This window comes from Choloepus didactylus, chromosome 1 (genome assembly GCF_015220235.1).
Source record: "Choloepus didactylus isolate mChoDid1 chromosome 1, mChoDid1.pri, whole genome shotgun sequence".
Classification (NCBI taxonomy): domain Eukaryota; kingdom Metazoa; phylum Chordata; class Mammalia; order Pilosa; family Megalonychidae; genus Choloepus; species Choloepus didactylus.
Window position 1 is genome coordinate 78069065 of NC_051307.1, and position 13150 is coordinate 78082214.

Below are 13150 nucleotides of genomic sequence, written 5' to 3' on the forward strand. Positions count from 1 at the left end.
CATTATTTTCTAACTCTTCTCTTTTGAATGAAGAGTAATGTGATTAAGGTTTTTATTCATACTTTTATTTCTGATTTTCACACATTTTGGTTAGAGAATTGAGATCCGTATTCTATTTTTTGAATTTATGAATATATAAATATTTCCTTTAGACAATTTTTATATATTTCATGGACATTTAAACAGAACGTATGCTTTCTGTTTTCTTAGTATGAAATTTATTATTACAGCGCGTCTGCCACATTTTCATATTTCTGATGATTTTTATTTTGCATATTCACCGTTGTGTTTTTTGGCATGGAAAGTTTCATGCCAGTTATATCTTAACTGATTGATTTATGTCTTTAATGATTAAAAAGTTACACCTTTAATGTGGTTTAAATTCTACTTTGTATTATCACTGATATTAATACTGTTTGTAGATTTCAGAATACAAACATGAAATGTGCATATAACTAAACTGCATTAATAATAATGATGTTGCTAGTGTTATATTAATAGTGCTAGTATTAATGCCAGTGATATTGGTATCATTTATATGACATTGTTATGTTGATTATTGTTACATGCACATTTTAAATTTCATTATTAGGTGTATTTTGGCTCATGTTTTAGTATGCCATAACTTTTTTGAGAAAGTTTGTATTGGTTTGATATTTCAAATCAATCTGAAAGTTTCTTGTAATATTTAAATGTTATTTCATTTCCATTTCTAGTCTGTTTTATTACTAATTACTTTTACATTTTTAAAAGCAAACTTAGAGGCTTATTTATAAATTTGTTAACTTCAAAAATTTAAAAAATAGTCATTGACTCCTTTCAGTGAAAGGAGAGGAAATTAGGATAATTATATTTTCTTCCAACACCCAGTTTTGTTTTGTTTTTTTAATTCAGTTTATTGAGATATATTCACATACCCTACAGTCATCCATAATGTACAATCAATTGTTCACAGTACCATCATAGAATTGTGCATTCATCACCAAAATAAATTTTTGAACATTTTCATTACTCCAAAAAATAAAAAATAAAAAGAATGTAAACACAAGTAAAGACCACCACCCAAAACATCCCTTTCCCCCATCCCACCTATTATTCATTTAATTTTTGTTCCCATTTTTCTACTCATCTGTCCATACACTGGATAGATAATGAGCCACAAAGTTTTCACAATCGCACAATCACACCGTGTGAGCTACATAGTTACATAATCATCTTCAAGAATCAAGGCTAATGGCCAACACCTAGTTTTAATAAGTGCTGACAACTTTATCTAAGTCTGTTGTACTGTATTTTATTTACTCTAAGACATATTTTTTCACATGTTACCAACTCTGAGATCGGAATATTTTAAATAGTGGCAGGTTAAAATAGCTGCAGCCTGGAGGCAGTAGTGATGAAGTCGCCTTTGCTGTGCATGCAAGGATTTAGTTATTATTCCTCTTGACATGACTGGATAGCCATAACTTCTTGACATTTCAGTAAACAACCCATGTAAGGACTATTTGAAGAAACATTGAGAGTCTTGATTATTGTCTGAAAATCTTCCTTTGATGCCTCCTAGTAAGATCAAGAATGTGCCAGTATCAAATTTTACAGACTGGGTGTCAGTATCTTGGAAGAGGATCCTGGAGACAGCAGAGAAACTTGCTTTTAAGAAATGCCATACCATCATCATTCTCTCAATGGCCATGGCTCAGAGAACTATACTGTGTAGAAAACCTCAGATGTTTGTGACTCTGAGTCAAAAAGTGATTCAGCAGATCAGGCTCTAAATGGGAAGATGCTTTAGGAGTAGCTTAATTTACTTAGCTTGCATTTTCCCTTTTTATGTAATCAGGAGAGTGATACATGGTAAATAACTCTGTATAAGTTCTTTGAATAAATATAAAATGAAATTTTAAATGATAAAGTATTGTGTTATCATTTAATTGACCTTACGCTTTCTTAGTGGGACATAAAATAGACATGCCCCTTAGAATTGATGCTGTCATAGAGTTGATGAAATCTAGAAGTTCAGTTTTTAAACATTTTTCATTATTAATCTCTTCTTTCAAGAACTAATAGTTTACCTTTTAGTTTGTAATTCCAATTATCACAGCTAATTAAACTTAATTTGTTCATGACATAACTTCCTCATTCCATAACTTTTAAAGGATAATTCATCCCTCAGCTGGAAGCTATCTTAAAATTGATTTTTCTTTTCTGAAAGGGTTTTTGGCTGATACACTTCAGAGGTTTTGCAGTTTTGATTATAACTTTCTATGGCTATTTAACACAAATGAGTTTGTATAGAAAGTAATTCTCAAGTCACACATTTTTCCCATCAGGTATCTTTTTTTGTGTCATTTAGTGTTGCAAGAAATTAAAGGTTTCCATATGATAGAGTGTGTGTGTGTATGTATATGTTGTTATGTTTGTTTGTTTTTCCCTTTGCGGATAAGCTGTATTTTAAGCTTGGGTTCTTAAATGCTTTTTGTATAGTTCCTTTTATTAAGGTTCTGTGTACGCATCTTTAAACAGAGTTTATAGTTCCAACTGGGCCTAATATGTGCTCCAAAAATAGAGTAGATAGACTCTCCCTAACCTAATCCCTCTTTACCTGGGATTTGAATGTCATCTTTGAATTTACGCTAGAGGGCTGGAAACTGCTTCAAAGAGGTGGAAGGGGCTATAGAAAATTTCTATTAGGGAACCCAATGGAAGTGTGCTTTTCCTCTATATTGGTTGAAACTCCTGCTTGGAGGGTCAGTTCAACAACTATAGGAGTAATACCATCTCCTTTTTGTGAGGAAGTGGCTTATTATTTGAGTTTTAGTTCATTCCCCTATTTTAAATTAAGCCTCCTGCTTTGGTGAGAGGTCAGTGAAGTGCCTTAAAAGCAGTACACAAGCTTCTCTACAGCTGCAAAACTATTCGAATTTTTATTTTATATTTATATTTTGTATAATTTTACTATATATTTTTTCTACCCTGCAAAGATTTCCCAAGTTCAGATATGTGAAAGGACTCACTGTATCCCATAGAGCTTAGTCACATAAGACTTTAATTTAAAGGCAAAGGATACAGTGCAGCAAGAGAAAAAGCATGCCAGCAAGCATGGGGGATCCAAGAGACATCTCATGCATAAGCTTCCTAGGGCTCTTTTTTGCACATATGGATCATACTCTGTCACGAGCTTGAACTACCAAGATCTGTGTGAGGAATCTTCTTGGCTTTGGGATAGCTCAAAGTAGAAATCACTAGCAGGGTTTTTCTGTCTCTCTGGCCAGATAATTAAGCCAGGCTTACTTAATCTGTTAGGCCAGTTGTCCTATCAGTAAGGAAGCTGACCCTGGAGATCATCAGGATAGTTTTAGACTTTAAATAACACATCATAAATCCCACGGCCCTTGGCCAGGAGTCAAAAAACAGACATCCTGATGTCCCCAGAGATAAAATTGAGCTTTTCCAGTCTAGTTATAAACCAAATCTATCCTCCATATATCTTCACCTCCAAACTTCCTTTCTCCAATTAGGAAAAAGGCAGGACATTGCTATGTAGCCTATAACCTACCTTTGGCCTCAGCCACAGCTGATCTTGGGATGGGCAATAGACTACAAGTATGGATCTCTTATCTTTCCTACTACCCTATTTCCCCAAGTTAGGAGTAGTAAATATGCACATATTTCTCAAAATGCATGGTATTGAGATTAAGGGTATTCCCTAGTTTCAATCTTGATGTTTTCTTCTACAAATTTACTACTTTTTTTTTCATTTTGGTTCATTTCAGGGAGGGGGTGGCATTTATGGAACTAATACTAGTGACACCATCTTTCATGGACATCCAGACAACTTCTTAAATGTGAGAGAGATAAGAACTTCCCAGGGGAAGCAGTGCCTGGACTGTGAGTACCCAAAAGCCATTGACCACGATGGTGGTGGAGCCATTGTGAGATACTTGTTCAAATCATGGGGATCCCAAAGGGAAGAGCAATGTAATAATTCTAGCCTCCAGTAGGCAGAAGGACTATCACTTATCATTTCTTCCCTTTCCCATTCTTCCCTCCCACTCTCACATGGACCCACCGTTGATTATGTATAGTGTAATTATCTGTGTACATGACTGAACTCTACTATAGTAGTCTGTGAGCTTCTGTTCATGGAAATATCTTTTTCACTTTTGTATTCCTGATTTCTAGCAGAGTACATAGAAAATAGTAGAAATACAATAAATGTTTGAATCATCATATAACTTGAGTCTAACCTACAATTTAGTATTCAGAATCAAGAACTGGAATGATCTTTTCACATATCAAGGCTTTCAGCTATTCCTGACCAGGTCTTGCCAAATTTAAACATGTTCCTGCTTCTACTTATCCTGTTCTAATTTGGCTCTCCAAAGACACTTCTTGACAAGAAGTAAGCCAAGGATAGGAAAGTGGGCTGAAGGAAACAAAAATTGAATGATGGTGAAGGCTACAGGAGAAATTTACTCTTTCTCTAACGTTTCCAGGGAAGGAAAGTGTGGCTTTCTTACATCCGGGACTGGTAATCTACCAGAAATGGTTTGCCAAGGTGTTCCTGACCTCCTTCCGTCTTCAAGGATTTCCTTTTGAACTGTAGATATCCTTGGAAAGGTTGGCACCTCTAGCCTATCAGTTATGCCTAATCAGTTATAACCATCTGAGAGCCAGAAAAGATCTTGGGAGAGGGGCCTGGGAAAGATGAAAAGGGCCAAGAGAGAGGGAAACGGTGCTGATGAGGAGGAAGAAAGCCAAAGAAAATTTTGCCCAGGGTCAGTTTTAGCTCAGCTACTTAAATCACCCTCCCTCACCCTCCTCCATGGCCTAGCCCCCTTGGCACATGTATCAACCCATGGATTGGGAAAAGGAGGACCATTCTTTTGCTTTTTATAGAAGGAAAGTCCTAATAGTTAAGGTCTCTGCAGTCTGCCCAGTTTGTCCAATCTTCTGATATCAGAGAGGATATGATGAGTTTGCCGAACTGCAAGTTAGAGGGTACAGTCCTAGGCCACAGTCCTCACAAACCTCCCTCACTTCAGACACCAGCCCAAATTCAGAGGTCTCCAGGATCACCCTCACTTCTGACCAGCTGACTACAAATTTGGAGGTTCCCAAAGACTTCCCCAGGGTTCAGTAATTTGCTAGAACAACTCAGAACCCAGATAAGTGTCATGCTTATGATTACAGCCAAAGGATACAAATCAGAGCCAGCCAAATGAAGCGTCTGGGAGGGTCCCAGATGTGAACCAGCCAAATGAAGAAATGCATAGGGTGAAGTCTGGAGTGAAGCTTCCATCGTGCTCACTGACATGTTACCCTCCAGGCATATCAGTGTGTGACAATACTCAAAGAATTACCAGCCAGGGAAGCTCACCCAAGCTTTGGTGCCCAGAGTTTTCATTGAGGCTTCATTGCAGAAGCATGATTGATTAAGTCGTTAGCCACATGGCTGAACTTAATTGCTAGCCCTTCTCCCCTTCCTGGAGGTTGGGCTGTTATTAAGTGTCTCAAAGCCCCAACACTCTAATCACAGTAAAATAAAATAAATAAAAAGATTATTTGTCTTTTTGTTGTGGCCATCTCTGCCCTGAGTCATCATCTTATTAGCATAAACAGTCAGGTGTGCTGAAAAGTAGTTATTGGAAATTCGTGGAAAGGAAGTATGGCAACCCAGAAACCTTGGCAAGGCTGTGTCCCCTCAATCTTCCAGATTTCCCCAACTCTACTGGGTGCTTTTCCATAATCTTTCTAAAAACACTATTTTTTTTTCTTCCTCACTTTTTTTTTTTTTTTTTTGAAGGAAATGCTTTTATAGAAAAGCAACACCCATATTTCCAACTACTTGGTCTATACCCCCCCAGAAGACAGAGATTCAGGCTACCTAATTCTCCAAATCTCCCATTTCCTGAGATATACTTTGTATATGTCTAGCCTTTTGGATTGGTGGACATTTACCAAAAACATCTTCTCTGTGTGTGTTTTGGTTCCCTTGCTCAGCCATAGTGTATGCTACAGCACTCTAAATGATGGCATGACTTACAGCCCCATTCATTAGAGGAAGGAGAGTTCAGAATCATTACCGATTATTTTCTCAGTGCCAGTGCAACTACAGGAATGCTTGAAAAAGTAATCTCCAGCTATGGGAAACTGCCTTTCTTTAGTTGTAGGAGCGAGAAACTTATTAATATTATTGTATAGATTTTCCATTATTGTTATCCAATTAGTTTCCCTGGGAGATGAAACTCCGTCATTATTATATTTTCTGAAGTTCAGAATATTTGATCCCCTTATTTAGAAATTGTCATGACATAATTTCAGAAGCAATGGTAAAGAAATCCGTTTTTATTAGTGATTTTGATCCATGCTTCACCTTGGTAGAAATTTAAGAGTGATAGACATCAGCCTGGCTTTCCTGCCTGCACATTTCAAGCAGCTGGTACTGACTGCCAAAGAAGGAAAGAGGGAGAAAGCTCTCTGCCATGGAAAGGGGTGGGGCGGGACCATAATTTACACAACAAGAGAACTGTGTTCTAAAGTCACAAACTTTCTGGATCTCCATTGCCTGTAAAACAGAGGTAAGAATGAATGGTCTTCATGGAGTGTGAGGGGCAGAACAAATAATTTCTTTTAGTTATTCTAGCTCCAAATTCCACTTTTACTGTAATTATGTATTTATAACAAAGTCCAGATGATGTAAAGGCAATAGACACCGAAAAGCTAATAGCACATGTTAGCATGTGCATTGAAAGCAGTGATTATCTGAATTAGAGTTAATAATCAATTGCAAGATGATTTGGAGAAACAGTTAATAACAGTAGCAAAAAATAAACATTCCCATTTCTGATAGAGGCTGATGCTCTCAAAATACTAAATGCTGGGGAATCTGACTGACTACCTGAGGACCAGGTTATAGAGGGACTTGGTAAATATTTGTTGAAAACAAAAAAAAACAAGAAAAGCAGGAAGGAGGGAGGGAAGGAAGTGAGAGAGGCAGGAGTAGAGAAGGGGGAAGGAAGGGAGGAGAAAGAGTGAGAGGGAAGAAATTTAGTGTGATACACCATACATTTAAAAAAAAATTCATCTTTTCAAAGACAAGGATTTTATCCTTTTACAATTTTATCCACTGTGACTTGGCAACATTTGCTTCTGAAAACAAAAAGAAGCCCTGATTATAATCTCCTGCTTTGTAATAATTTTCTTTACAAGATGCCAGTACAGTAATAGGCCCATTAGCAAATAAATGCAGGAAAGAACTGTGAGCAGTCTAGATTTTCCATGCCAGGAATGCCCTGATGAGACCTCTGGAAGTATCACTTTTGGCTGCAGTGGCAGATTCTGATGAGGATTTAGGGATTTCTATTCTCGGCCCCTGATCTATCTCTGAAAAGACACTGAAGATAGCAGAAACTGGGCAGGAAGTGGTTAGGACAACAAAGCTATGCTTGGTACTTTCCCTACTTTTTGATAGCCATTATCACTGGACTCCTGTGGTTTCATGCTTCATGAGAAGAAACTCACAGTACAAAGCAGAGCTATCTTAGTAATTTTTAGACTGACATTTCAAAAATGTCAAGAAGCTCTCTGTTCTCTCATCTTTCTTGAAAATACCTGTGCCACAATTCTTTGATTAACTTTCTTCAATAATCATAGCTTTCACTTATCAATTAATACCTCAAACAGTAAAACAGAGATATAACAATACTTATTTTATAGTCTTTTGTCTACCAAATAATGCTTGTTATTAAGAAATGGAAAATATTTGTCATTTTCAATACAATTATTTAGCATCAGATCTCCTCCAGTTAGAGAAATAATTCTTTTAAACATCTTTAGGATTTAAAGCTCCAGTAACAACTCATGAGTAGGCAAAAGTTTGCTATTTATTTAATCTTGGAAGAACACTGAAAGAAAAAGGCAGGGAATGTAGGCAGTGTGGAAGAACTTCTTTTTGTAGCTGACCACATGTGGCTTTAACAGCTGCAGGGGAAACTGGCTGGGGCTAAGTTTACATATTTCTGTTCAGTAGGGGTATCCGTGGTGGTAACTCTCATGATGACGGTAGTCATCCTGGTAACCATCCTGGTATCCTTGGTGGTAACTATGGTAACCGTAGCCTGCATACTCATCTTCAGGGCAGCGCATCCCCAGTGACTGCTGAATGGCCATTTCTTGTCTCCGCAGTTGCATCGAATCAATTAAATCATACACGATCACCATGGACCACATTGGGGAAGGATACCAGGATTTGACATTCCCATCTTTTCCAACCAGAAGCATGGAGAAGTACTCGGGGCTTACTTGGAAATAGTTACGTATGTCTTTCACCAAATGGGCAGGTACATCTTCTCGCTCAACAACAGAACTCCCTAGAATAGGATGGGAATAGTTTAGTGGATCAAAGAATCAGAGCTCAGGAAAACATCCAAGTCAGAGGAAACCACTGTCAGAATAAAGAAAAGACCCACACTCTTCAGCTCAAAATCCAATTAAAGATGGTTACTGCTTTTTTCTGCTAGAAATTAAAATGTCCTTGTTGTCCCACAACATTATTTGTGTCAAACTCTGGGACACACATTCTCTCTTATATAGGAATGTTACAAAATGTGAAATCAGTCCCATAGTTTAATCCTTCCAAGATCTATTTCTTTAAAATTTGTCACTGATAACGATGGATTTTGTTCATATTTCTAAATTTATTTCCAATTAGCTTAGTTACTTCTTTGCAATTAGTTTTCTTTTTGACACTGTCATCTTTGTAGCAAAAGGTATTGTGAAAGGTGAAAAATTCTAATTACATAATGCATTTAAACTATTATGATTGGTGAAAAGAAGAAAGGGGAAAGGGAAGGGAGCTGATGCTTTCTGGGGGTCTATACTCTGCCTAGCTTTTTTACACACATTATCTCTTGTAAAGAGCTTGGTCTTGGAAAGAAGGACTAGGTTTGATTTCTGAAACCTTCAGATTCAAATATCTGAAATGATCTAATCATTTTCTTTTGCCTTCTCTGACTCCCCTTAGTCTATGCGCTCTTCTGTTATGTGCTTCATAAAACTGTTGTCAGAATTAAATAACATAATTGAAAATGTTTTGTAAACCATAAAACCCTGTACAGGCAACAAGCATTATTTTAGTTAAGAAAAATGGGTATTTTTACTGTCATTCTTAAATGATTTCATATGCAAACCAGTATTGTCATCATTCTCCACCTGCCTTTCTCCAGCATACATATGGTGCATGCGTGCACACACACATACACACACACACACTTACATAAGGTAGGGAGAGGATTCAGTGAACTTTCAGGTACACCCACTGCTTGCATATAGCTTAATACAGTTTAACTGAATTTAATACAACTTTGTAATGTTTTAAAATAACAACACATTACCATTAATTGGGAACAATTCTAAAACTCCCCCAATTTCTTCTCCAACGCCTAAAAGCTTCAGAATGGTTATGTGGCGCAGACCTGAGAGAAAAGAAAACCACAGAATTAGGGATCAGATTCTAAAATCATCTTTTACTTCCAAAGACCTGAGGGCTGACAATAAAAAAATACACTAAATTTTAAAAGAATATAGAACATAACCTGATTTAATAAAATAATCCATTTTTAAAATTTTTTCCATAAAAAGTAATAAAATATTTTTAATCCTTGAAAAAGGCCAGTTGCAGATTTTAGGATTAATAAGAGGGTCAGATTTTTTTTTTTAATATTTAAATAGAAAAAATGTGCTCTTTAACTGTCATTCTCACTCTACTACATGAAAACAAAAATGAAGTCATTGGCACATTAAAATATATGAAATGATCTAAGCTGATTAGTATTCTGAAAAAAGTCAGAGAATTATAGCTTCTGTAGATAATTTTCTCTCAGAGAAAAGACTGCAGACTGCATCCATTGCAATTGTTAAAGGAATAGTTTTGGCTTCTGTGCACAAAAGTTTGTTGGCTGAAGGCAGATTCTTATAACTTATTTCGAAGATTCAAAGGTGAAAGGCTTAGGCAAGCACAGCTTGCCTTCATATCCTCAGCTAAAGTTTCAGGAGAGGAGGGAAGGTCATGCCTTGGTAGCTTGTTGGAATTCTTTTGAAGATGAAGCACACAAGAAAAGGTTCAGGAAGAAGAAAATAGGAGGACTAGGGGGCTGTCAGATTATCACATCAGGATTTCATGGTTTTAGACAAAATTCCAGCCTAGTCAGGGTAATAACTTGGAACTAATAATGAGAATATTAACGGTATTTATTTTCCAGGGGTGAAAATTCAAAGCTGCCATGGTAGGGCTCTTTTAACAAGGAGATAAAATCCAGAAATCCAGGCAAAATGTTATTAAAAAATATATATTTTTTTGCCTTTACTCTTCTCCCAGAGAAGTGAAGTATTCTTTTGTAAATGTTGGTGAGTCATGTTTTAAAAAGGGAAGACCATGAATTTAACTAATCCTGGAAAACAGGACTTTTTCACATTTCCTGTATTTTACAAAAGGATATATTACACTGATATGACACAGGTCCTCTGTGTAGGGGTTAAAAATGAAGCATCATCTAATAGCTGCTCCAAAAGGGAGCTTTAGAAAATTAACAAAGCACAATTTTGTATATAATCTTATTGTGAAGAGTAATTAACTGTGCTAAGAATTTCTGTCTTACTTAAACCATTGATGGCTAAAAATAATTTGAAATATTCCTAAGAAATGGCACAATCAAATCTTATATATGTTAACTTGGGTCTTAAATTATTAATCTTGATAGTAATAGAAGTAAAAAATTAAAATTAATGAATTTTCTAATTGTTCTTACTGCTAAGAGCTTGTTTTGTTTTCTGCCTTCATTTAGGTTGTTATTTCACATTTTAAAATTGAAACATATTTATAATTTATAAGTACTGGGTCATAGCAACAACCCAGGCTCTGTTAATGCTTTACAAAATTTACCTCCACATACACAGACTTTTTTTTAAAACATCAAGCACAGTTTTATAACTAATAGATGATTCTTCTTCCTAATAAAAGGATCAAAATAACACTGATTCATCTGTGTTCTATTCATGAATTTTTTTTTTATCTGAGGCCCTTGGCTACTTGTCTTCCGGTGACTCAATCAGAATTCTTCTATTGCAGAGGCATATCTGAAATGAGATTTCAGTTGTAATTTCTGCTTTTAAAATTGGAATTTAAAATCTCTTTGGTTCAGCACTGAACTTGTAATAAGTACTGTGTATTTATGTACTGTGCATTTTCCTTCTATATATCCATATTCAAAACCATATCAGCTTTTAAGGCCACTATGATATTAATCTTTGGTAAATAAAGCATACATTAGTTTTCAAAATGCTGAGGAATTGAACACAAAAAAATTAGTAAATTGTGTTTCCTTTTGACCTGCTTGTCTTAAAAGTAAAGTATAACAGATCAGATTATGCTATTGTTCCCCATTTATAGATCAAAATCTTTTTTAAGATCATGGATATATAGCATACTTTAATTAATATATTAATTCTCAAAGGTTTTCCTATTTTGTAAGAAACATTTAATTTATGATACCTAAGTAAATAGAAGGGAACCCTTTTATGATCTTGAGACAAGCCTTAAAAAACAAACAATAGGACAGATAATTCAAATTACTAAAATTATAGCAGCAGATATTTTCAAATACCTCAATGAAGAACCTGAGAGGGGGGAATATTGCAAAAATACATATACCTCCAGTTGACTAAGACTCCAGGCTGAAAGCAACTTTATACTCAAAATAATAGAGTCTATGTCTGGGAATCTCCAGACTGGACTGGAGAATATTTGGATAATCTAACCTTCAATGTTCCATTTTAGAATTGACCAGAGAGAGAGTGGTGTGGGGAAAGTAGTAATGACGTGGCTTCCCACTCACCAAAATTGCATGCCTGACCACTGAGGGCAGAGAGCTGCTGTGAATAGGCCCAGTCTTCATCATTAGGAGCAGAGATCACCAGCAACCGCCTCCTCCATCGGAACCTGAAAAACAAGCAGAAGGCCACTATTACAGCTTCAAACAATGGAGGCCAGTGTAAGAAAGCACAGTAACTTTAGCTGCCTGTTTTTTCCTGTGCCCAAAATAAAAAACACTGACCCTTGGAAACCTTCCATAGCTTCTCAAATCCATGAAACTGCATTATCACACTTATTGTAAGATTTTTTCTGTTGTAACGTCACAGTCTTGCCTACTTTGGCATCTGTCTGATATGTGAGGTATGGTCACCATGCCTGATGAGGTCACTTGGCATGGCAGGGGGTGTGGGAGGCGGGGGCTAAGTTCTCAGATGCAGTGAAGACTGGCCAAAGTTGTATCTTAAACTGTAGCAGCAGAAATAAGGAACTCAGAAGAGAATCAAAGAGAATTCAAATTCTAGTAGAGTTCCCCAGTAGGATTTGCAGGAAGCTAAGAAATGAAAAATGGGCAGGAAACAGAGTAGAAGAGGAGAACTCAATTTTAAGGAGATGGCAGTAACAGGAAGAAGGTAATAGGAGAGTAGTTCAAAGGGTCAAAGAAGGCTCCTGGGAAAAGAAAACTCTATGTTTCAGTAGCCAGTGGTTCTTCCAGAGGCAAATGCAGGTTCTAAAGTTAATAAACACTAACACTTATCGAGTACCCCTATGAAATGGCATGAGGCTAAACCTAGAGTCATCGGTTTTTGGAGTATCTGGTAAATTTGATTTGTGCTCTTAATGCTCCAGCACAATAGAGTAGTAGAAAGAGCTTCTGTCTTGTAGCCAGGAAACAAGTTCAAGTTTTGTCACTGCTAAATTTAGGGTGTCCTTGAGCATGCCGCTCAGTTCACCTAAGTCTCAGTTTTTATCTCCAGAATCAAGAACAGAAATATCTACTGTTATAAGAAGTAAACTCTAAAACGTATCAATGCAAGGTATTCACATGAAGGCATGGATGTGGAAGATCATGTCTTAGTCTGCAGGCTTCTAGATGAAGAACTTTGTCCATCAACAGACCTTGGACTTTATCACAATGCCACATGATAACTTATTTAATCCTTAAGTTTGTGTATCATTTTATAGTTTGTTTTTATCTACACAATGTGTTCCTCATTAGAGCTCAATGAGGGCACAGCTTATTTTCTCCATTTTACAGATGACAAAATGAGACTTAAAGAA

General features: G+C 36.3%; 2 protein-coding genes across 15 annotated transcripts in view; one reads left to right on the forward strand and one right to left on the reverse strand.

Moving 5' to 3' along the window:
- The window catches only part of SLC35A5 (solute carrier family 35 member A5), a 58130-nt gene that overhangs the window by 43924 nt on the left and 1056 nt on the right, over positions 1-13150 (forward strand). For 5 of the 13 annotated variants that reach the window (XM_037835453.1, XM_037835445.1, XM_037835394.1 and 2 more), the window contains 3 exons: positions 3774-3888; positions 8188-8342; positions 11837-12050. The exons of 2 other annotated variants lie outside the window; for them this stretch is intronic. The gene's annotated coding sequence lies outside the window, so the exon portion shown is untranslated. The remainder of the gene's footprint in view (positions 1-3773; positions 3889-8187; positions 8343-11836; positions 12051-13150) is intronic. 6 more of the 13 variants (XM_037835423.1, XM_037835417.1, XM_037835402.1 and 3 more) reach the window with 5 other exon arrangements.
- Positions 7865-13150, reverse strand: part of CCDC80 (coiled-coil domain containing 80) — a 34823-nt gene continuing 29537 nt past the window's right edge. The window contains exons 5-7 of one of the 2 annotated variants that reach the window (XM_037835387.1): positions 11895-11998; positions 9396-9476; positions 7865-8372 (exon numbers count right to left, since the gene is read on the reverse strand). In XM_037835387.1, the coding sequence (XP_037691315.1) occupies positions 8026-8372; positions 9396-9476; positions 11895-11998 (532 nt within the window). In that variant the 3' untranslated portion in view covers positions 7865-8025. The remainder of the gene's footprint in view (positions 8373-9395; positions 9477-11894; positions 11999-13150) is intronic. The other variant, XM_037835382.1, reaches the window with a different exon arrangement.